The sequence below is a fragment of the Heliconius melpomene genome, chromosome 10, assembly GCF_056956725.1.
Source record: "Heliconius melpomene rosina isolate 202511_hmr_F chromosome 10, ASM5695672v1, whole genome shotgun sequence".
NCBI lineage: Eukaryota > Metazoa > Arthropoda > Insecta > Lepidoptera > Nymphalidae > Heliconius > Heliconius melpomene.
The window spans coordinates 11,947,312-11,971,654 of NC_140398.1; the positions used below are offsets into that span (position 1 = coordinate 11,947,312).

The 24,343-nt window shown below is 31.3% G+C and overlaps 2 protein-coding genes across 4 annotated transcripts; one reads left to right on the plus strand and one right to left on the minus strand.

Annotated features, from left to right (window-relative positions):
* Positions 1-82: 82 nt before the first annotated feature.
* On the minus strand, positions 83-5,127 carry sau (Golgi phosphoprotein 3 homolog sauron). The gene is made up of 5 exons (XM_085190773.1): positions 4,816-5,127; positions 4,580-4,727; positions 4,231-4,329; positions 3,889-4,064; positions 83-3,265 (listed from the first exon to the last, which is right to left on the minus strand). The coding sequence occupies exons 1-5, from the start codon at positions 4,999-5,001 to the stop codon at positions 3,017-3,019; spliced, it is 858 nt and encodes a 285-aa protein (XP_085046899.1). The 5' UTR covers positions 5,002-5,127; the 3' UTR covers positions 83-3,016.
* A 5,513-nt stretch (positions 5,128-10,640) lies between these two features.
* On the plus strand, positions 10,641-24,341 carry LOC146535664 (long-chain-fatty-acid--CoA ligase ACSBG2-like). Of its 3 annotated transcripts, XM_085190579.1 has the most exons (16): positions 10,728-10,779; positions 15,602-15,698; positions 17,034-17,238; positions 17,617-17,751; positions 18,158-18,359; positions 18,445-18,546; positions 19,255-19,404; positions 20,375-20,484; positions 21,303-21,443; positions 21,532-21,597; positions 21,859-22,077; positions 22,348-22,582; positions 22,809-22,949; positions 23,203-23,328; positions 23,791-23,911; positions 24,110-24,341. In XM_085190579.1, exons 2-16 carry the CDS (start codon positions 15,656-15,658, stop codon positions 24,184-24,186), a joined length of 2,073 nt encoding a protein of 690 aa, XP_085046705.1. In that variant the 5' UTR covers positions 10,728-10,779; positions 15,602-15,655; the 3' UTR covers positions 24,187-24,341. The 3 variants fall into 3 exon arrangements, with proteins under 3 accessions (XP_085046703.1, XP_085046705.1, XP_085046704.1); XM_085190577.1 differs by lacking the exon at positions 21,532-21,597 and having other exon boundaries at positions 10,641-10,779; XM_085190578.1 differs by lacking the exons at positions 10,728-10,779; positions 21,532-21,597 and adding an exon at positions 10,927-11,151.
* The last annotated feature ends 2 nt before the right edge of the window (positions 24,342-24,343 follow it).

Genomic DNA, 24,343 nt, shown 5'->3' on the forward strand with positions numbered 1-24,343 from the left:
ATTACCGTTCTAACACATCAAAAATCCGGCCGGTAGAACCACAACGTACCTTAAAAAAATTAAAGATTTGAAATAAAATAAATTTTACTAAGGAATATTATATTTGAGTAATTTTCAATATGATACACTTCTTAACGTAACTTATATACATTTATTCATCTTAACAACACATCAATTTTAATGTGAAATTTATTTCGCTCAAAGCACATTCGTTACTTACGTAAAGAATTTCCGTTTACTTATAGAAAAAATAAAAAAATCTAATACATCCTAGGATACTTGATTTCTAACATATTACTGGAAATCGACATTTAATTATAATTTATCAACAATATTTTATCCACAATAAATTGTTAAGTCTCCTCATATAAATTTTATCCAATTAAAAATCCTTAATTCTACAGATCATACAATTAAACAGATAAAAATATCTGACATCTATCTTAAAATAGAAAAAAAAGAAACGTGAAAATCGTTTAATAATTTATTTAGATGAATAAATTTAATGTGTAGTGACAAGAATTTAGAACTTCAAGTTGTATGTCATATAATTTAATTTAACATTATTAGCTTATACATCAAGAAACATCAATTTAGTTTTGCGCTTGCCAAAACCCACACACTGCTGTATATTTTATTTAAAAAACATCGAAACTTATTTTCGCATAGGTAAAATAAGTATTTAAAAGTACATTGAAAATCCAATTTAATGTTTGATAAATAAAATTTCGCGTTTGACTGCACTCATCTATCTGTATTACAATATTTTATACTTTAGTGACGTATCTACACTAAACAGGCTGACGTGGTGTTGTGTGTACGATTCCCACTAGAGGAACGAATTATTTTCATTTCCTCGCTCTGGAAACCAGACAAAGCGCAGCGTTAAGTTCCGTCACTCAACTCGCAATGTCAACGATAAACAAAAATGGGAACAGAATGTCTTGGAACACTGGGAACACCCCTTGCCTCGCCTACCCTGCTGTATACAGTATTTACCTTGAAGTTTTATACGTCAAAGCCATTAAACATTATAATAAATTTATACACAATTATCGAATTACAATCAATAAACAAGATAATGTAACAGTAATTTGAATCGGTGTATAGAAATATTACTCGAAAAGATGTCATATTTTATTTCTTAAGAATAACTTGTGACGTACATTTTTTAATCAGTCAGATTAGTAAGAGATACTGATTAATATATAAGTATCTATTTTAATATACATCAGTAAGTGTTATTTGGCAAGGTTGACACTGGCCTTACTCTAGGGTTTAATTTATTTTATTGTTACCACTAATAAATTAAATATAATGGTCTAGAACTCTAGAACCTATCTACAAGTTTAAAATAAAAATAAAGTTTTAACAACTTTTCTGTAAATCAGGTTGCGTTTTGTAATGATATGTGGAAATAAAGAAATTGGAAAAACAATAGTATTGATGGCACAATTTTGATAGTTCGCCCTATTTGATAAAATAAAATAGCAATATTATAACATTAAATAAATAATAATTGGAAGAACTAATGATAACGAAAATAACAAACAGTATCCAACAAAACATACAGAACGAATGTTTAAGGTAACATCGACAAATGCTTCAATTTTATAATACACTTTCTACGCAGCAACCATATTTCTTTTATTTATATATGTGATTATTAATTATTAATAATTTGCAGGTATCTTAGCAAATAGTAAGTAAATCATACAGAAGCATATAAGGCATATTCATTAATATTTGGAAAATTAAGTAAAACACGTTTTCGTTATTAAGAAATAAGTTACGCCAGTTATTACTCCTGTAACTTTTGAATAAATATTATGGGTCCATAATAGAGATATTATAAACACATGTGTACTATTAGAAAACAAAGTATGCAAGAACCTGGAAAAATTATGGTATATTGCCATTTACTTAATAAAAATAAAGAATATTGGTGTATTTTCTTTTATATCACATTCATACAATATCATCATTGGTGAAGAATGAAGTGAAATAATAAATATTAGTATTCAAAAGAATTTTCTATTATACTACATTTAAAAGGCAGCTTAACGCTGTATCCCGCACACACCAGGGTAGGCAGAGGGAACCTTGTGTTAAGACACTCCGTTCCCCACTTTCCGCCGAATTCTGGAGGCATTGCGTGTTGAGCGGCGGAACTCAACACTGCCCCTTGTTTTCGCTCTGGTGAACGAAGAAATGAAAATATAAATGTAAATAAATATTTATTTTCCTCGAGTGGATATCGATCCCATAATCGTCGCGTTACAGTCAAAGTACAAAATAACTAAAAAACCACAGAGAAGGTCAAATGTTCAACCGTTATGTTTTTAACATAACACGGTATGTTTATATCAATGGCCCACCTCTGCTTTAAAAAATAAATGAAATAAATATTTATCATTCAATAATTCATGTCAACTGTACAAAAATTTTGGAGAAAGAAGTAAAATAGATAAAAATTATGTAAAAATGATTTAAAATGATAAATTGACTCAAAGCATAGTCAATAGGAAGCACACAAAACTATAAAGAAATTTAAAAATATTTTACATATATATAATACATATTTCACATTTCATAATTTTCATCACATAGTAAATTCTCAAATACATATTATATACACAATACATATTATGTTCAAAAATATTATTATACAATAATTATGAATATTGTTTCTAAACTTTGTATGTATAATGTAGTTTTAATTGAATCTCAAAATCATTTATTGCTATCTATGCACCTGTATTCAGTTTACACTCACAAAACATTTGTGCCATTTTTAAATTCATCTATTATTGATGCAATTTCTGATTTTTAGTTGTTATTCACTTTCATTTTCCCTTTATAAAGCAATCCAATTCGGCCTAAACTTAATACTGATCACAAAAAAGTCAATCTGTACAATTCTAACAATTATACTAAATTATGTTGGAAATCATACTACTAGTAGCCACCATGGTTACCTGTTTTCAATGCATGTGGCCTAAAACGTGATCCGGTGCTATTTAGTGAAAGCTGCGAAGACTGCCCACATAATTTCACAGGCATCCGGTCTCATTGCTTCAGCTTCAAAATCTAGATCTAGTAAGGACCTGACTCGTCTTGTAGCTAGCTCGTAATCCTCATCAGAGAGTGGTGCAAAGGCATTTTCTAAAACGTCAGCTGAATGGGCAAGCATCAGCAGTGCTAGTGATCTCTTATCAGCATGTGCTACATCAACTATGGAACGACGCAATGCAGCTTCTTGAACCTACAATGCAATGGCCAAGTTATTAAATGCTTTAATAAATGATTATGAATTAGACTTTTTATTCTAATAATAGCAGGGTTCACCCTAAATTTGAGTTACTCACTATAATTAATTAATCCTTTGAAGAACAGTAAATGTTTTTGTGGATTTCAGCATCATAAACTGTGTATGCACTATGAATATGAGTAGTGTAAATACCCTATTTTTATAAAAAACTTACATGTGTAGCGTACCACTACAAAGCTGAATAAATTATTATATTAAAAATCCTGTTGAGTAATTATACCAATGATATTGAATATTAGATAAAAGTTAATTGTGTTTTTATGTTAAACATTGTATGTAGATTAACCATATCAGAATTGCCAAATAATATGAAATGTTTAAAATTCATAATACTGGACTATGTATGGGGATACACAGTCAGAATTTTTTAAAATATTAAGAAACTCACTTTCGTTATTTGTCAGAGCAACTCAATGAAACTAACTGAATAATACAATGTCCCCGAGTGGGTCCAGAGCCCACAACCATCCGTATAGTCTGATGCTGTGCTATTGTACCACAAGAGCCTCACATAAAATATATACTAAGTAGTATTTAGTATAACATTTTTATCATACCTTTTTGACTAAGCGGCATTTAATAACATTATCCGTCAAGGGGTGGGTTGTCATGTCAAATAATAGGAAGTTTTGTTTTTCTGTTGTAAGCACACCTTTTTCAACCAGATTTTTAGCAAGTCTCTCCCGCACATTCTTAAGCTGATATTTTAATTTCATTGGATTCCATGTTTCACCTAGTAAAAAATAATTAACAAAGATGTTAAAATTGATTATATATTTCGCTTTACATATACTATTCCCTTTGCTACTTTATTATTTATTTTAGACCAATAACAAAAGCTTTTTCTTTTCATTTAGTTTGTTAATAATTTTTAAATAAATAATTGTTTATTAACATACCACTAAGATATTCAATCCAACTTTGAACCGTTTCTGGTGGATCAGTATCCTTCATATGTTTCAAAGCCTCATCAAGCAAAACATCTCCTGTAGGATTATCTAGGAATGAAATATAAAACATTTATAATATCTATTGCATTTTACCTTGTCTATAATTAACGATAAATAAGATAAAAATATTTTTTCTTATCACAAAAAAATATGATTATGATAGTCCTGTATAAAATAATTGAGAAGTTATCAATATTTTTATTTTTCCTTTATACTATACAAAGCTTACAGATACATAACATAGTTAAAAGACTTGTTATTCATTAGTTATGAATAGCAATATTATTGTGCTTGTTACCTGATTTCACTATAACTTTCCTAGATAGCAGTCCCTTTCTTCTCATGCCAGCTCTTTCTAATTCAACTCGGCCTCTTAATCCTAATTCGATCAAAATGCAGCCCCTGAGGCCGCTAGATATACAGTCGTTCCAAAATGAAGTATAGCCCTAAAATCAACCCCGGTAAATATTTTGAGAGCCCTATCTTTTATTGGCAAGACATTAGATTAATTACTATAATAAGTTTAGAACTTACTTCTTTATCCTTGAGTCCTAATAACAATACCTCTTCCATAAGTGTTAGTCGGGTTTCCTTGGAATCGCCATCATCATAATTTTTATCGTTTTTCTTATCGTCCACATCGTTGTTTTCCCGACTTCCATCGGGATTATTTTCCTTCACAACGTTTCTACGTTGCACTAATCCTTCTGTACGGTTCATTTTATCATTTAATTACCAATATAGTTGACAAACCAAATAGTTTTCAGTATTGACGACAAGACAATTTTGTAAAACAGTGAGTAAACTAATCATTGACGTTTGCCACACGACGTATGATATGAGAAAAACATGGCTGAACACTACAAACAACGTTCTGTTTTACAAAATAAGCTATTCTCAGTACTTAGTTATTAATTTGAAATATTTTCTTAGTTTATGAATTAATCTTTAAATATATTTAATAAATTATTTTTTAAGTTAAATTTTATTAAATTATTATTTAATAATTTTATACTTTTGAGAAATATTTGCAATTTTTTATAATATAAACGCATGTATAACTTGGAAAGTACTATACATTTAGAGTATATTTTCCCTGTTCTAATAGTCCTTATGAAATTCTAATTTTGGCACATAAAAATGAATTGAAAGGTTTTGTATAATTGTATATAAGGTTGCTACTTGCCCATAGATGGCAGTATTGTGCTGTGTATTAATAATTAATAGTATGTTATTTTAGTTCTATATTTAGCATTGTAATGTTAACTGATCTTTATAATTAAAAAGAGTAAAAAACCCCTAAAATTAAGAGATGATAATTATGGTACAATTTAAGTCGTGGTACAATATCATAGTGTGTGACGGTAAACGCAACGGTTGTGGGTAGTCAGTTGAATTTCCGCTCGAAGGAATAAAATATTTGATGTTTCCGTCTTCTCGCTCTGGTAACGAGACAAAGCTCGGCGTTGAGTTTCGACAAATCAGCGGAAAATGGCGAACAGAGTACCTTAACACTTGGTTTCCTGTGCCTATCCTGTTCCACATTATACACACAGTGATAGTTGTGTTGATGTGTTTACCACTATTACTCCATTATTCAAGTGTATCTTAACAAGTTTAGGCTAATTACTTTTATTGTGTTAAGTCAAATAGGTACACAATAATTTACAAAATGTAAACAATTATAAAATTTGATTACAAAGAATAATTAATAAACAAACGATTGTTACCTCCCCAATTATTTATTTTATTAAAAATAAATAAAGAATAGAAGGAGAAGGATAAAATTGGTGAAATTTCTTCGAGACTGTTACCGCCATTTGAGTGTAGCGTAAATTTATTTTACCCTTTTAGGATAAACTGCCTCTAGCGGGCAAACCGGAGGAAAAAAGATTTTGGAAATCATTCACTATCTTCCAATAATAGACTGATCTCTAATAAGTACTCACAATGCCCCTGGAAGTGGAGAACGGAGAGTCTTAACTGTAGGTTACCCTTCTTTGTGCGGGATATAGAGTGAAGCAGATCTTTTTAAATTTTAATAATTACATTCGAATAAGAGTTTCTAAAGTAATTTGTTGATTACGAGTAATTTTTTCTGAAGTATACCGTACCGTACCGTGCCTTCCCCTTCCCTACAGAGTGTATATGTAATTGTAAATACCTAAGTATTAATATAATAACAATATTTACATCTTCGTTATATAAAAAACAACATACTTCTATAGTGCATAGGAGCAAGTTTTTGTGTATAACCGGTAACATGTTTAAGATTTAAACTACTCAAGACTGAGTATAAGCAGGAAAATCTACGTATCCAATGATTTTTTATTTATTTTTCTATTTGGTAGTTATATATGAAACTCTAAGTTACAATATTTATATTCACGGGAATAGAGTAAATAAAGAAATTCATCTAATTGCATATACAGGGTGTCCCAGGAGTCAACGATAAAACGAAACCAGATGATAGACCAAGTCATGACAGTTATGAGAAAAATATAAAAAAAAATCTTTGTCATGTATTTTTCATATTATATTGATTTTAAAAAATATCGGAAAAACCGACACCCTGTGATGGTTTTTCAAGTTCCAGGACTACAAATATTACTCTTTCTTCATTTTTTTTTCTGTAATGTAATTATGAGTAACCCTTCTGTGAATTACAGTTTAAGATTGAAACATACCTGCATCAGTTTTCAATAAAATATCGTGTTTTTGCCAAACATTAAATTCAAAATATTTACTACACTCAACTTTAACCGACTGTACTATAAAAAAAAATGTACTCCACTGTTTTTGCAAGTAACTTTAAAAGTTGGCGCATTTAATCTGGATTCCGAAATGGTACGACACTTGCTGGATTACTTCTTGGTTGAAGAGAGAAAAATCTAAATACATGATAATCGGGATGACGTTCAACGTTTTGGTATCTTTTCCGATACATTCTAGGTACAGCATTAGCGTTACATAACCATTCTCCATGAATGAAATGCATATTGGCAATGTGTCAAAGACCGAGTATATGGCCTGCGAGAGCCCAGACTCGAGCACTATCCTTATAAGTCCTGGGCCAGCCCCTAAGTCGGAAAACGTTTGGACGGTATCTTGCGATCACAGATCACACCTGTGACCTCCCGCCACTTAGCCCAGGCAACGCTTATCCGACCATGGAGATCGTGATCGATGCCTCCAGACGCGTGCATGACTGATCTAAGATACCTGAACTTTTTCGACTTAGGGGCTGACCCAGGACTTATAAGGATAGTGCTCGGGTCTGGGCTCTCGCAGGCCATATACTCGGTCTTTGACACATTGCCAATATGCATTTCATTCATGGAGAATTGTTATGTAACGCTAATGCTGCAGCTAAAATGTATCGGAAAAGATACCAAAACGTTGAACGTCATCCCGATTATCGTGTATTTAGATTTTTCTCTCTTCAACAAAGAAGTAATCCAGCAAGTGTCGTACCATTTCGGAATCCAGATTAAATGCGCCAACTTTTAAAGTTACTTGCAAAAACAGTGTAGTACATTTTTTTTATAGTACAGTCGGTTAAAGTTGAGTGTAGTAAATATTTTGAATTTAATGTTTGGCAAAAACACGATATTTTATTGAAAACTGATGCAGGTATGTTTCAATCTTAAACTGTAATTCATAGAAGGGTTACTCATGATTACATTACAGAAAAAAAAATGAAGAAAGAGTAATATTTGTAGTCCTGGGACTTGAAAAACCATCACAGGGTGTCGGTTTTTCCGATATTTTTTAAAATCAATATAATATGAAAAATACATGACAAAGATTTTTTTTTATATTTTTCTCATAACTGTCATGACTTGGTCTATCACCTGGTTTCGTTTTATCGTTGACTCCTGGGACACCCTGTATATAGGAATTGAAACTTACATAATTTCTAAAAGTCTTCTATCTTCATCGGGCTTCATTCGTCAGTCTTCATAAGGCTATTTAATATTTCTGTTAGTAAAAATATTATTAGGTAGGTAGGTGTGTATTTTATGATTTATACAAATAATTAGCATAAGTGCCTTATCTAATACAAATATAGGCACGAAACCTGCTAGCAGCTAGTTCAATGCCCGCTATTACAACGAACCTAAAGGTTCATCGTTATACCTAAATAACGAAATATATTTTAGAAATCAAATATTTTATTAAACATTTTTTATGCTTAATCATCATTAGGTACATAGGTACATATTTATAGTACCTACTATATACATATGTCCTAACTTTTAACTGTGGCTTAGGCCTCGTAGTGAAATGGAAGTAACTTAAACTTGTGCATAACATTATCTATGTACCCGAGGTAAAATAAAAAATACGCTGAGATCATTAACCTGATATTATATAGCATATTTCTATAGGTTGTCTAATATAGCCTTCCCAGATTAATTAACTAGCCACAACAACTACTAAAAAAAACCAAAATTGTGACCATTGCCAGCAGGCAGACTGAGACCATTCACATTAGACAGAATTCTACAACCCTAAAAAGTAAATGTAACCGTATAAAAACACACACACACACACACACAAAAATTATATACATATATACTTACTAGGTTCGGAAACAAATAATGTACAGTATTTTTCATTATATCACTTATTATTCTATTTTTTGAGTAGAATGCATAAAACGTAAAACATTATAAATATGATACCAGTCATTATGTTGAAATGATTAGCGTTGAAAAATAGATAAAACTATATGGCAAACACTTTTATGTTGTTTTTTACTATTAAGTACGTTCGAAGTAATTGCTTGTTATTACAAATATTATTTATACTAAATATTTTTTTTATTAGCTTCACGCTGTATCCCGCATACATTAGGATAGGCAGAGGGAACCTAGGGTTAAGATACTTCCTTCCCCACTTTCCGCCAAGACAATGCGCGTTGAATGGCGGAACTCACGCTGGCATTCAGGCAAAAGCTTTAATACTAGAGCGAAGAAATGAAAATATTAAGAAATATTCATTCATTCCCTCGATTGGGGATTGAACCCACAACCGCCGCGTTACAGTCACACTCTTATACCTCCCTATACGCCAGGACGGACTTTATCCTAAGTACTTAGATCGGTAAATATTAAAAACATACTTGAAACCTTGGAACCACAATTGTAGAGTCAAAAGGCGCAAATACGTGCCTTATGATAACTTAAAAGCATTTATTGAAAACATTGTAAAAATCTATATTACCTATCCGTTACGTGGCCATTCCTGAGTGATAGGTATACCGTATATGTATGTACTAGCGGACGCGCGCAGCTTCGCTTGCGTATTTAGGGGTGAATTCTAAAAAACCACGAAATATGTGTTCAATTAAATATTTTTAAGAGTCTAAATTTCAATTTTTATAAAAATCGGTGGCGATTTAAAGATTTTTTCATACAAACTTTCAACCCCTTATTTGCACCCTTAGGGGGTGAATTCTAGAAAACCATGAAACACATGTTCAATTAAATATTTTTAAGGATCTAAATTTTAAATTTTATAATAATCGGTGGCGTTTTAAAGATTTTTCCGTACAAACTTTCAACCCCTTATTTGCACCCTTAGGGGGAGAATTCTAGAAAACGATGAAACACGTGTTCAATTAAATACTTTTAAAAATCTAAATTTCAAGTTTTATAAAAATCGGTGCCGATTAAATTTTTTTTCCATACAAACTTTCAACCCCTATCTCATCCCTTTAAAGTTAAAATTTTTCAAAATCCCTTCTTAGTGGATGTCCAGATTACGAAAGTAAACATCTGACCAAATTTCACGTTTCTACCATCAGCGGTTAAGGCTGTGCGTGCGTCTTACATCAGTCAGTGAGGACAAGTCCTTTTATATACTCGTATATAGATAATAATGATAACCTCATAGTCCATTACTGCTGTTTCTGTCACTGTAAATCAGAAAAAAAGCACCTCAAGGTTAAATAATTATTAACAATTTTCTCTCAATGCTTTATACACTTTGTATCTCTATAAGGTATAAAAAACAGTCGATTGTTTTTATAATTGGTTAAAGTGGCATATTATCGAGCTATAAGAGTAAAGAAATATAGTATGAAACTATTTTTATGCACCTTTAAATTAGCTAGCTAGTGTGAGATTTGATGCTTTGAAAAATAAATATGAGATTTTTTTTGTCTTTAAAGTTTCCATATAAGCACATTTATACATCTATTTATATTTTATTTGTTAAATATTTCATAATTAGCAAAATGGATAAACCAAAAAAAAATATACTGCAATAATAAATTTCTAAGATAAGATTATGCATTAACTATATTATAGGATAATTTTAAGTAATGCGCGTCAATTATCATTTACTGATAGGCAAAGCCAGTCAGTAGTTTATCAGGGTTTCAGCCGGAGAAAAACGGCGGGTACGCGCAGACGGAATACATTCGGAGTTTAGCGCAGTTGTCTGTCTGTGCCGCCCGCCAGGACAGCGCACGAACACGACTCTATCACGGTATGCATGCATTTTAAAATTACATAAAATTAATATTGAGTTTTTAAGCGATAATAAACATAAAACAGATGTTTAGAATTGTACACGCTCTATTCTCTATCCTGCCAATGGTGAACTTTACACTGTCGAGTGGTGTGATAGGGCAAACCGCCAGTTGGCTGGCGCACTCGTATCGTCGCGGTCGTCGTAACTTTGCAATCTATATTTTTCTATTTCACTTTAATTTTTTCGCAGATATTTTTATTGTTCTGTTTTCTTTTATTAAATAAAATAGTATTCCCCGTATATGAGCATTTCGATTACTATGTGAATATTTGAGTGTTATTAAAGTGCAAAAAAATAAGAAAATTATTGGGATTTTGCGCGTAGTCGGTAAGATTGTTTTCCTGAAATATTATTATTCACATTAGTCATAGTCGTTAATATTAATAATGAACGTCAATTAACCTGTCGTAAATGCTTTTAAAATATTTATTGACTTGTAATTTGACTTGGATATTTATATTTTTTGTTTTCACTTACGAGAAATATTTCTGTTTTCATTAATTCGTTTTACACACCTGGACGATATATTTTCCATACTATTTTGGTCGCCCAAAGCGCACGCGGTTACCAACTTACGTCACTTGTTAGTCAGGCGAACGATACCTTTGATAAACCCGTTACGTCCGTTATCTGGCCGCATTTGCCGAAATTTACACATTGGTTTGTTTACATATAATGTTATGTGTTTTTACAAAACAGAGAAATTATTTTATTTGTATATTTTTATTCTATCATAGGTAGATATATATTTTCTACGCTGATGAAAATTAAACTTAGAATAATGCGCGGTCGCCTAAATTATCATTAAATATCGTTTAAAAAAACCTGTTTCATTAGAAAAAATATTTAATAATAGTAAATTACTTTGTACATAACAATATAATCGTTTAAGGTACCTACTTTAACAAGAATATAAAAAAGAATAATGTCAATATCGACTTTTTGGCGGCAATCTGCAATAGTAATGTCAACTATAATTATAGTATATACGATTATTTCTGCAAGTGTCTAAATTATCACGCACATGCTAGGTACTCTGTGATTGATTGCGATATCAACATGTTAGAGTGTTTAAGTTTCTGTTTATCTCGATTCGTTATTTGTAAAGATAATTATATATGTGCATACACTATGTTATATAGTACCTAATAATTAAGACGAGACGAAAAAGTCTACATAATTATACATTTCAATGTTGAAGCTTGCTTGATACTAACAACTGATAAATGGTAAATAAAATTTGTGTTACCAAAGTTATCTTAATTCTTCGGATCGGTTAAAATGTCAATACTGCCTTCCGAACCGGTGGTAGCTTTTTGTTGACATGTACATTCGACGATTCAAAAGTGCTTTTATAGTTTATTTGAATAAAGAATATTTTGAATTTGAATTTGAATTTGAATATTAGGTACTCTATTTTACCAATTTGACCAACTGTAAAAACATGTATGAACATAAATAGATACAACACAATCATGTTTTATTTAAATAAGATAAATATACATATAAGTAATAAAAAGAACAGCCAAGAAATTCAATATTTACTCTTTGTAACATAAAAGTTACATTTTTAGGGTTCTGTACCTAAGATACAGTCACTTTGTTGTCCTTCTATCTGCTTATCTGTCTGTCTATCTGTCAAAAGCCTTTATTTCAGGAGTACTTGGAGGTACGGAGTTGAAATTCAAGCTATATACTTAGATCTACGGTCCCTTGATTTCTCGTAAAAAATGTATTTCTACTTTTACTTAAAAAGGGTATTGACGTTTATATAGTGAAAACCGCGTATTTCATCATTATACAGAGAATCAAAATTAATAGGGTACTTCCGGTTGACCTATAATTATGAAATTTGAAATTTATACATTTGTGGTTAGATCTTAAAAAAATAATAGCCCTAAAGCTGGTTAGCTAGATAGCCGCTAGTTCATGTGAGTTATCAAATGAAATGGCTTTGACTATGTTGAGCTTAAATTTCAGAAAAAGTTCGAGACCTCCAATTTTTGTATGGAACCCTCGCTGGGTGAGCCCGACTCGCGCTTGTCCGGTTTTTTTTATTGTTTAATATAATAAGCAAAATATTGCGCTTCTTAAGAAACAACGCAGATAACGGGTACTTACCTGTATCGTAAATGTATTATGTATATTGATCGAAAACAATTCTACATTTTATCGAATCGAATTCTTCGAAAGAATATTTGTTTCTTTGTAATAATACAAAGGCACTTATATAGTATAAAATATAAAGCGTAAAAAAAGAATACTAAAAAATTTTTGTAGGCGACTTGGATTGTGAAGATGGATTGGACTGGATGCTGAATAGAAAAAAGTTTATAATATGATGTTTGCCCTAATAGTGTTGGAAGCGAATATAAAGTTTCAAAAATGTAAATAAAAACAGTCACCAATTAGTTAGTGCGTCAGACGTTAACAATGTATACGTGCAACCTGTTTCTGGTGACAGAGGGATGTTATTCTGACGTCTGGCTCGGTGACAACACGAAGGGGTGGAATAAAAATAATGAACATGATGATTGGCTGCCCTAAACTTTCCTTCTTATATTTAAAGTTAATAAACAGGTTATGACAGGTTTAAACTTTCTTTCTTATTGTGTGCGGGATACAGCGTGGAGCTGATTTAGTTTTTATTTCATAAATCTTAAAATCCCCATTTACCTCACCTACTAATAGTTTTATTCAATTCTATGTTAAGGTTTACCTGGGCTCTTCAAAAATATTTTTATTTATCTACACAAATTTCCGTTATGTGGCGCAAGATAACCAGATAAATAAATATATTGTGATTACAATTTACATAATTACGCTTGTATAATTATTTGTTACTTGAGGAAATGTTTGATAGTATTCTATTTTGGCTGTCCTAGAACACAATTATAACTCTACCAAAGTTTAAAAAAAAAAAACGTCTAACAACCTTTTTGCTTATATGAACCTTTTCAATTCATGAACCATCCTCTTTTTAACCGACTTCTGTAAGACTTCTGTAAGAAAAGGAGGTTATCAATTCGACTGAATTTTTTTTACCATATAAATTAAATTTTAAATGATATCATCTGGGATTCTCGAACAATTCAAATTGGCAATTTTTTTTCATGCATAATTATCGTTCACCATAAAGTTTTATATTATACGACTGCAGTACGTTGCAGCAGCTTATTGTGACATTTATATCTACAAGACATTTTATCTCGAAATCGAAATTAAAGTGCACTAGAAGGTTTCTAATGTAAGAGCAATATTATTAATTGATATCACAATATATTTTCTTCTTCTATATGGTATTAGTCCCGGCTTTTATTGCCAGAGAGTCCAGCGGGCCATGTATTCGATCTTCGGAAAATTTAGTTTAGGACCGCCGTTGTCAAGCGTTGCAGTTGCAGAGGTTCACTTTGCGCTCCAGTGTCATTCGGTTCACATCAATGAATACTATGTCATCAGCATACAATATCAACCATGGAGGCTGATCTTAGCAACTAGCATTACACAAAAACGGACTCAGAGCTGAGCCCTGGTAAATCCACAAAATACAGTGATCTCTCTGGGTTTAGTGTCACCAAAAACAATTGATATCAATGTATTTAAATCAAATAGGTATAATGAAAATATAATCTACCTACGTATAAATATTATATTTTTATTGCCTGTACTTTGAACACTTGAAATTAATTAAGCGCTACGTTTCACTCGCAAGGAAGAGATTTTCTTTTATAGACAATATTATACTGTTTTACAATTTTTACAATATTGTTACAAATCGGAAAAGGTTAACGTTTTTAAAATAAACACAATAAAAATACATATCGTCTATATGTTTACGTGACCAGAGCGAAGATATATTAATATATGGATATTAAATAACCATAACTGAATTATTTATTCATATAACGCGTCTTATCTAAAACTGACCATAAATTGTAATCGTCGTGTAAATATGGTCGTTGCTAATCATGGATATTATTAGCAACGACCATTTTGACGAAAACTATTTTTGTATATCATTACATTCATTGTAGATAAGAAATAGATTCGTAGTTTATCGACCCTTTCGTTCCACTGGTAGAGTATGATGAGGAAATTCAATGAGGAATAATATTTTCAAATATTCGATACGTCTACACTATTGCTCTTGATCTTGCTTGCTTGCTATTTGAACAATTAAAAAAACAATTTAAAATGGCCCGGTGTTTAGTTTTGTCACTCAACAGGCTATGGTTAAAAAAATCGGCGGAAAGTGAGGAACGGACTGGACTCCTGCTGGGTAGTAGATACAGCTACAGCTGATATAATTAATATAATGAATTAATTATAAACACAAAAGTTGTTTTTAATAAACATTACATGCTATAGTTTACATATAACTAAGTTAATAACTTCATATCTTTTAAGACTTAGCGTTGCACTGATAATATTTAGTTAGAGGTCAATAGGGAGCAAACTTTATCTTATATGAATTATAGGTCTTTTACGACTTTGTTTATTTTATTATTTAAAAACATTAGTTTATTTTAATGACTTTTAAGATGAAATAATTTTTAAATCATAATGAATTAACCAATTCTAGGGTTCTCTTCGTACGCCCATGGAATTAACATTGTTGCTATTTAAAACACATAACATGCTATAGATTAATTGATAACTTCATATCTTTTAAGACTTAAAGTTGCACTGATAATATTTAGAGGTCAATAGCGACCAAATATTACAAAATATGTTTGATAACATTAATGATAAGTAGAATTAAATTATATTGTTGCAGGATGCTTCGACAGTCACAGTGGAAAACGGAGAAGAAATTGTAAAAATTAGCAAAATGCAAGTTCCTAACGGCATAGACAGTAAAAAATACTTAAATGGTGAATATAATTTTACAATACCTACTTATATTAATTTTATAATAATATATATGTAAGTATATAACAACTTATAGAGTACAACATTATATATTACGTAGGTAATAAACGTGAGTTCAGCAGTATACTATTGCCTTTGTTAGACAAATAGTAGGGGAGAAGTGGCATGAAAGAGCCAGTTTACTAAATGAAGCAAAAAAATATACTTTTAATTAAAGAAATTAAGATTTTTTTCCCTCAAATTATTATTTATTTATTAAACTAGGTAATTTCGTACGAAATAACCCTTAAATACAATAATTAATCAATAAAATATTAATTTTAATAAAATGTGTCATTTGGCTCTTTCATAACATTTCGGTATTGAAAGAGCCATTAAAAGTTATGAAAGAGCCAGTCTTATATTATGAGGTATAACAGTGAAAATTATGGTAAACAATATTAAATAAAAACGATTTAATAATTCTTATTAAAAAGTAATGTTTTTTTTAATTCTATCAGTCATTTTAAGTAGATTATTCTAACAAACTTTTTAATCTTACATTATTCAGACCAATAACATTATATGAATCCTTTGAGCCAATCATCACTCGCATTTTCAATTTCTTTCCACTTATCTAGGCAGAAACCATTGGCCATGGCCAATTTTATTCTTCAATTACTGATTTCTCGTTTTTTCTTTCGGCTCTTTCAAGGCCCGTCCACCCGGCTCTTTCATAACTTATTCTATAAAAAAATGTAACCTCCAAAATGACAACGATATCAAAACTTTTCAAACTCAATTTTAATGTAGTTACAAGGCCAAATATATACATAAACTCAATCTATATTCCAATTACCCGTATTTGTTTACAATGAAATACTAAAAAACAACTCAAAGGAGTTAAAATATTTACTTTGGAATGCCAAAAACTTCAACTCGACGTATCGGCGTCCGTTGGTTCCGATGAACTGTAAAATTTTTGTGGGTGGCGGGAAATCAATATTGCCATTTAAAAATAAAATATTCTAATGAATCCGTTCCTAAACTACTAAAATATTGCAAGTGGCTCTTTCAAAACCTGGCTCTTTCATGCCACTTCTCCCTTATACAGAAACCGTAATGTAGAACTCTGCTAATAGCGAATAGGAAAAGGAGTGCCTTAACACTAAGTTCCCAGGTTCTCTCTGCCTACCTTACTATGTGCATGATGCAGCGTGAAGCTACAAATAAATTATACTACCGTTATATTTAAATCATAGATTGACACTTTAATTATGTATAGATATAAAGATCTATCAGGTTTATCTACCATGTAAATTTAAAATATAAAATTATTAAACTTAATAATGTTTCAGGACCTGACCAGGTTGTACCAGCTGACAGCTACGTATGTTGTACACCAGGAGGTCATGTAAAACTCCGCGTTGGGTCGCGAGGACCTGCAGCGGAACCTCCTCTATCAGTGCCTGGTCTGTTAAATAGGATCGTAGCTCGTTATCCTAACGCCGCTGCTCTAGTCACAAAGAAACAAGACGGAAAATGGCATACACTTACGTACAAGTGAGTAAAACGCACTGTCATGTCATAATACCCTTGTTTACTATAACATTAGAGTCATTTAATAATAGCACAATGTCACGAGTACATCAGCTGTACCTACTTATATGTAAAAAAGATAAATGATGTCTATTGTATAACTAATAAGTAATACAATGTTGTTTTGTCTAATTGCGCTTCAAATAGTTATTTCTTTTGTTAAAATTTTTAAGATAAATATTACTATATTTGTTTGTTATTTTTTAAACATTTTACATATTACATTTTTTACTTGAACACAGAACAAGGAAATGATTTTCTGTCAGTCCAAACTCCAAAGCGCAAATAATTGTGTACTTGTATGTCAATACAAAAATATATAGCAGTGAGTTTCCATTTCAGACAGTACCAGGAAAACGTACGCACAATAGCAAAAGCTTTTCTAAAATTAGGTCTTGAACGAGACTATTCAGTTTGTATTTTGGGATTTAATTCCGAACAATGGTACATCTCCGACCTTGCGGCTATTCATGCTGGGTAAGTTATTAATTAACATTAAATTATTTTAAAATAAAACCTAGAATAAATTTTATCGTATTTCCGCCATTAAGCAGGGTAGGTAAAAAACTACCGGTACCGGAGAGAAGAATACCTTAAGTCGTGGTAAGTTATAAAGCGGTACGGCTGGGTAATAACTCTTAAAATGCACATTGTAATTCACATTCACACACGAGTATATTCATTTGTTCGCTCTGGTACTAAAGAGCAGCATTGAGTTCCGCCAATCAACACACAATACTTCGTGAAATCGGTGGAGAGTGGGGAACGGAGTGTCAGTGTCTCAACACTATGTCCCCTCTGCCTACCCTGCTATATGCGGGATACAGTGTGAGGCTGAAAAAAAATAGTTTAATGAGAGCTAACAAAATGCATATGATTTTAGAGGCTATGCAGCGGGTATATATACAACTAACTCAGCAGAAGCGTGTTTCCACTGTCTTGAAACATCTCGCGCTAATATTTGTACTGTTCAAGACAAAAAGCAGCTAGAAAAGATACTGTCCATACAGAGTCGACTAAAACATCTTAAAGCTATCGTACAGTGGGAGGGCCCTGTAGACACCTCTATACCTGGAGTGTACAGTGTAAGTTACTCACATTTTATACTATAACAAATATTACATTGAATATATATAACAAATAATATATTGTAATTATATCTATCCTCAGTGGGAACAGCTCATGGAAATGGGTTCTAAGGAACCTGACACGCAGCTCGATAACGTTTTGAAATCCATCGCTGTTAACGAATGCTGTACACTTGTCTATACTGTAAGTATTGTGATTTTTTCGTCTTTAATAAATTTGCTATCATATTATATAATATCTAAATATAGAATCAATAGTCATTACGTTAAAAATTGGCCAATTCTTTTAATTTTAATATCTGATAAAATATCGTATGTTGTGGCGTCGAACAAACTACTTAAGATAGAGAACGAGATTTTAGATAAAAATAAATAATTCTAAGTGGTTTAACATCCGGATTTATCATGATTCTTACATTTTTTACAAATTTACCTTATGATTGTAATAAGACGTATGTATGAGTGTACGTAGACTTGATTATGATATAAGTATATTTTAAAAAATAAAAACTACATAGAAATCTTGACTATTTTTCATTTTGCTAAGATAATATTTTCGTTTTATAAAGATATTTTTTTCAATATTTCATAGGTATGCAATAAATAATATTAACTCATATTTTTTTGCTTAAAGTATGGATAATACAACCAACAATTATTTATGGAAATACCAAATTGCAGCAGTGCAAAAGTTTTATGTTATTTATAGTTATATGAATTTTGATAAAAAAAATAGCTATGCCTCCCGAATTCGACGAAAATTGGGGAGCGGACGTAGTGTATTAACATCCTCTGCTTGGGTACGATGTGCAGGATAGAATGTGAAGCTAAAAAAAGTACATATATATTATATACAAATACGCGAAAAACTAAGCTAATATTATAATTTCAGTCCGGCACTGTGGGTCCACCGAAAGCTGTTATGCTGTCTCATGATAATCTGATTTGGGACGCGTATAGCATCAGTGAGAGACTACGCGATTTGAGACCAACTGATGAACGACTTATATCATACTTACCACTGAGTCACGTGGCAGCACAGGTAAAATAAGAACCTTAAAATAATCCTGAAGAAGTTATGTTTTAAAAATATGAAGAAAAATCCGCCATGAATACTGTCAAGGGGGTCATATTAAAATTGTTTTAAATTTAATTAGCGTGATTTATAATTAAAATATATTGTATTTGTTACTAAAAAAAATATATGAAAGTATTAAAATGTATTAAAATATTGACACACAAATATGTATCTGTAATTATTGATTTAAAAATACAATTTATCAACTGCATAGAAAGATAAGAATGGACAATTTTAATAGAGATAAAGAATGATAAAGGCTTTTTATCTTCTTGCACTGCCGCATTTGGTGGGGTAAGCAGATAACTTACTGCAAAGTCTAACTTAGCCCTTTATTTTCTGGTAGTTTAGGGACATTCTGTATTAAAGCAGGTCATACAACTTAGGTTATACAAGACACATGTCTTACCAAAAGATGAAAAAATCGTCTAAATATAAACATTCTTTAAGAGTGAGAAATGAATCGACAATCCTTGTATAAATTCAGACTTGCAACAGCGCCACGATAGAGTCTATTAATAAAATTTACATGTATGAAGTAATTATAACTTATAACATGCGTCTGTATTAATTTCAATAAAAAAACACATTCATTATAACAATTAGTTTTATCTTAGATTCACTCATTATTCTCACGGTCGGATAATTGAGGTGGGCAAGTAAAAAAGCAAGAGTCATTAAAAAACGTAAAAAAAATCAGAATAAAGAATAGGTCAAGATTTTCCTTAAGCACGTAATTGTCTCGACAATTCTATTCTATTGCTATTATATGCAAGCGTTATGTAATGATAATAAACTTTGTACTGATTGTTTACAAATTACAAGAGACCGACTAAGTATGCAGATATTATTGTGTCTAATTTTAATATAAACTATATATCCAGGATGTGTTCATAATGCAACCATAAACTATAATTTACTGTTATGTTCACAGGTAGTAGATATCTACACAACACTGACGAACGCTGTGACGGTATATTTTGCACAACCTGACGCTCTTAAAGGAAGCTTAGTTGAGACTCTCAAAGAAGTAAGACCAACGAGGTTGGTGATAATGAAACCATTTATTTTAGTCTTAGTGTCTTAATTGAAATTTATTTACTAACAAAAAAAAATCATCTTCACGCTATACTGGGGGTACACAGCAGGGTAGGCGGAGAGACTATATACCTAGTGTTAAGACACTCCTTCCCTCACTTTTCGCCGAATTCATTACATTAGCCATTGAGTGTTGAGTGGCGAAATTCAACGCCGCGTTTTCCCTCGACAGCAGAGCGCATAAATAAAAAAATAGATTTAATAATATTTCATATCCTCGAGTGATAATCGAACCCACAACCAGTCGCGTTTACAATCGCACTCTATGCCCCTGCACCACGACATGCCTCAAATGATTTTTTAAATTAATATGAACACTTATCTGTAAACAGATAAAAACAAACGGGTTGGACGTCGGTCGTAAGGGACACAAAGACGTTATGAGTGGAGATAGTGTTATTTCATTGTAATCAGATAGATGAATTATTATGAATATGATAAATTATATTACTGTAGATATTTAAAATAGTTTTTAGGATTCCAATTAAATTGACGCATTTATAATTTATTTGATAAGGATCATGTATAGTAAGAGTCATACACCGTATCTATGCGTGTATTCACTAGAATCTAGTGACTTCATGACTGACATGACAAGTCATCAACCTATAGAACATTACTTTCTAGGTATTGAAATACATGACTAATGGATATATCTAATAATATAGATAAATCTTTATTTAAGAAACGAAGTTTTAATTAATTTAAATGTTTTTATAAAACAATACATAAAATGCTATAAATAACAATCTATTATTAATCAGATTCTTGGCAGTACCAAGAGTATGGGAGAAGATGTACGAAAAGATTATGGCCATCGGTGCATCGAGCGGAGCTTTGAAGAAATCTATGGCAACGTGGGCTAAAGACAAAGGCACACAACATCATACAGCGAGAATTAATGGGTGGGTAAAACTGAAATTATTGATAATCACTTAACAAAATATATATTTGACTTAAGATATATAAATAAAAAAAAATACTTGTTATTAGTGCTTTCACAGCGGACATGAGAGGTCTCCCAATAGACTTCACACTATCACAAATGATAAAGTATTGGTACGTCCATACCCCGTAGTCTGTAGATGATGTAAAAATATGCATGTACCGTGTTTATACAAAATCCCTTATTGAATATATTACCTTTTCGTTTATACATTTCTTTGAATATCTTAACATGACTTTTAATTGTTAACTATATAATCAGTAGATAGATTTTTGCACGATTAGCCAGAAAAGTATGATGAATATTTGGCTTATAATTTTAGTGTAAAAAATAATGTAATGATATGAAACATGAACTACTTTGAATATTTCTAGGCAAGACGGTACATCATGTGGTTACAAAGTAGCCAAGTCCCTGGTATTCAACAAAGTCCGCAACAATCTAGGTCTAGACAAGTGCACCACGTTCGTGACCGCGGCCGCACCTCTCTCACCTGATATCAAGAAGTTCTTCTTGTCTTTGGACATCCCTATTATGGACGCCTTTGGTATGAGCGAGGCGGCCGGAGCGCACACACTTAGTATATACCCTAAGTAAGTATGGCCACCAGTATTTTTTTTATGGAAATGTATTAATCTGTCGTCATTGTTATATATTCAGGAACTCAGGGAGAGCCTACAGATAGTGATTTTGGGCTCAATTATCTCCAACGTAATAATATACTATTTCAGGATATTACTGGGTTCTCTCAGCCCCATATTATTGTAGAAATACGAAAATATATAAAATACATTATCAGCGTATATATTTATTTAAAATATTGACAAACTAAACCAACTTTTTGTAATTATTTTCCTCTATAGATTCAAATTAGATTCATCTGGTGAAATTCTCGAAGGTACTGAAACGAAATTCGATGGTTCAGCTAGTATTAATGGACCAGGTGAAATTTTCATGAGAGGTCGACACGTGTTTATGGGATACTTGAACGATGAAGAGAAAACCAAATCTACACTCGATGAGGAAGGATGGCTCCACTCCGGTGATGTTGGTAGATTAGACAGCAACAACCTATTGTATATTACCGGCAGAATAAAGGTACCTATCTCGATTTTTTTTAATCTTATATGAAGTTTCAGAGTAGAAGTTTATAATCGTGTGTAATAAATAACATTTTAATATAATATAAAGTTATGATTAAATTTATTTTTCATCATTTATCTTAATTCCATAGTAGATAGAAGGATAATGGGGGGCTTATGGACTTTAACTTTATTAACTGTATTAAGGTAAGCGTGAGATTATAATTTGGGCTTTATTACAGGAACTGTTGATAACAGCTGGAGGTGAAAATGTAGCACCAGTATTGATTGAGCAAGTTGTACAATCCGAGCTACTGCATGTAGGGTATGCAGTACTTATTGGAGACAGGCGGAAATTTTTGTCCATATTATTAACACTTAAGGTTAGTTCAACGATGCTACTTTTACTCTCTAAATAAGCAAGTCATAAGATAAGAATTATCTATGTATTAAAAAAAACTAAACAAATCATAATGATCACGGCAAGACAATCAAATATATATATATATAAGTATATATGTACATACAAAGACATATACTTTATGTATCAAAACTGAACAAAACTAAAATTAATAAATAAACCCTTGCGAAAATAGACAATCAGACCTATGCAAAGTATATATAATTTATTTTAAGGCTAAAGTCCATCCTGCATCTGGAGATCCTTTAGATGAACTGGATACTGAGACAAAGAAATGGGTAGCTAACCTTGGAAGCAAAGCCACTACAATCAGCGAGATTGTTAGGACTAAAGACCCTGCTGTAAGTTATTTTTTTATTTATATAAATGAGTTAGATGTATAATGTAATTATATAATATTTGAAATTGATAAAATCCATATCGTAACAATAAACTAATAATATTTATGATACATGTATACAAGGCATATGACTCACCAATTTATTTACAATTTAAGTACAATTAATTTGAGTCTTTTATTACACATTGATAGGACATGGATAATAATTTCTGTTTATCAATAAATAATAAGAAAGTATCTGTATCTTGTCCGCCCGTAAATGCGATTGTTTGTGGGTTTAACTCCCATTAGAGGAACGAATTATATATTTTTTGTCCTGGTTCTGGTAACAAGACAAAGCGAGGATTCAGTTTTTTTTACTGCTCAACAAGTAATATCTCCAAAATTGAGCAGAAAGTGCGGAACGGAGTGTTTTAACACTATTTCTTTGGTACTGTGAAGTTAAAAAAAGTATTTTTTTCAGGTTTACAAAGCCATAGAAAGTGGACTCGCACGTGCAAATAAGCAGGCTATTTCTAATGCGCAGAAGATTCAAAAGTTTGCTATATTACCCGCAGATTTCTCTATGAATACTGGAGAATTAGGTAATTAGCTGTTCACATTAGACTGATATTAAAATTGAAATGTTTTAGATTTCTAGCTGCTTTGTGTTAGAATATTGGCTAAAAAGGGTTAATTATATAATAAGATTCATTATATAATCTCATACACGTATACGTATAATAATTTAAACATTCATAAACAACAATAGAAATATAATAACCATTTTTTTATAATTTCAGGGCCTACCTTAAAAATAAAGAGGAATGTTGTTTATGAAAAGTACAAAGACATAATTGAAGGTTTCTACAAGGAATAACCTAGAATATTTCATATCTAGTTTTTAGGGAATTGGGAGTTGTGAACTACAATTTTGTTGCTCAAATAGAGAATAGTGCAATTGTTGAGATTGGTTGAAGTGGTGTAAATATTTTTGTTACTTTATTATATATTATATATAGTTTTCAAATAAAACA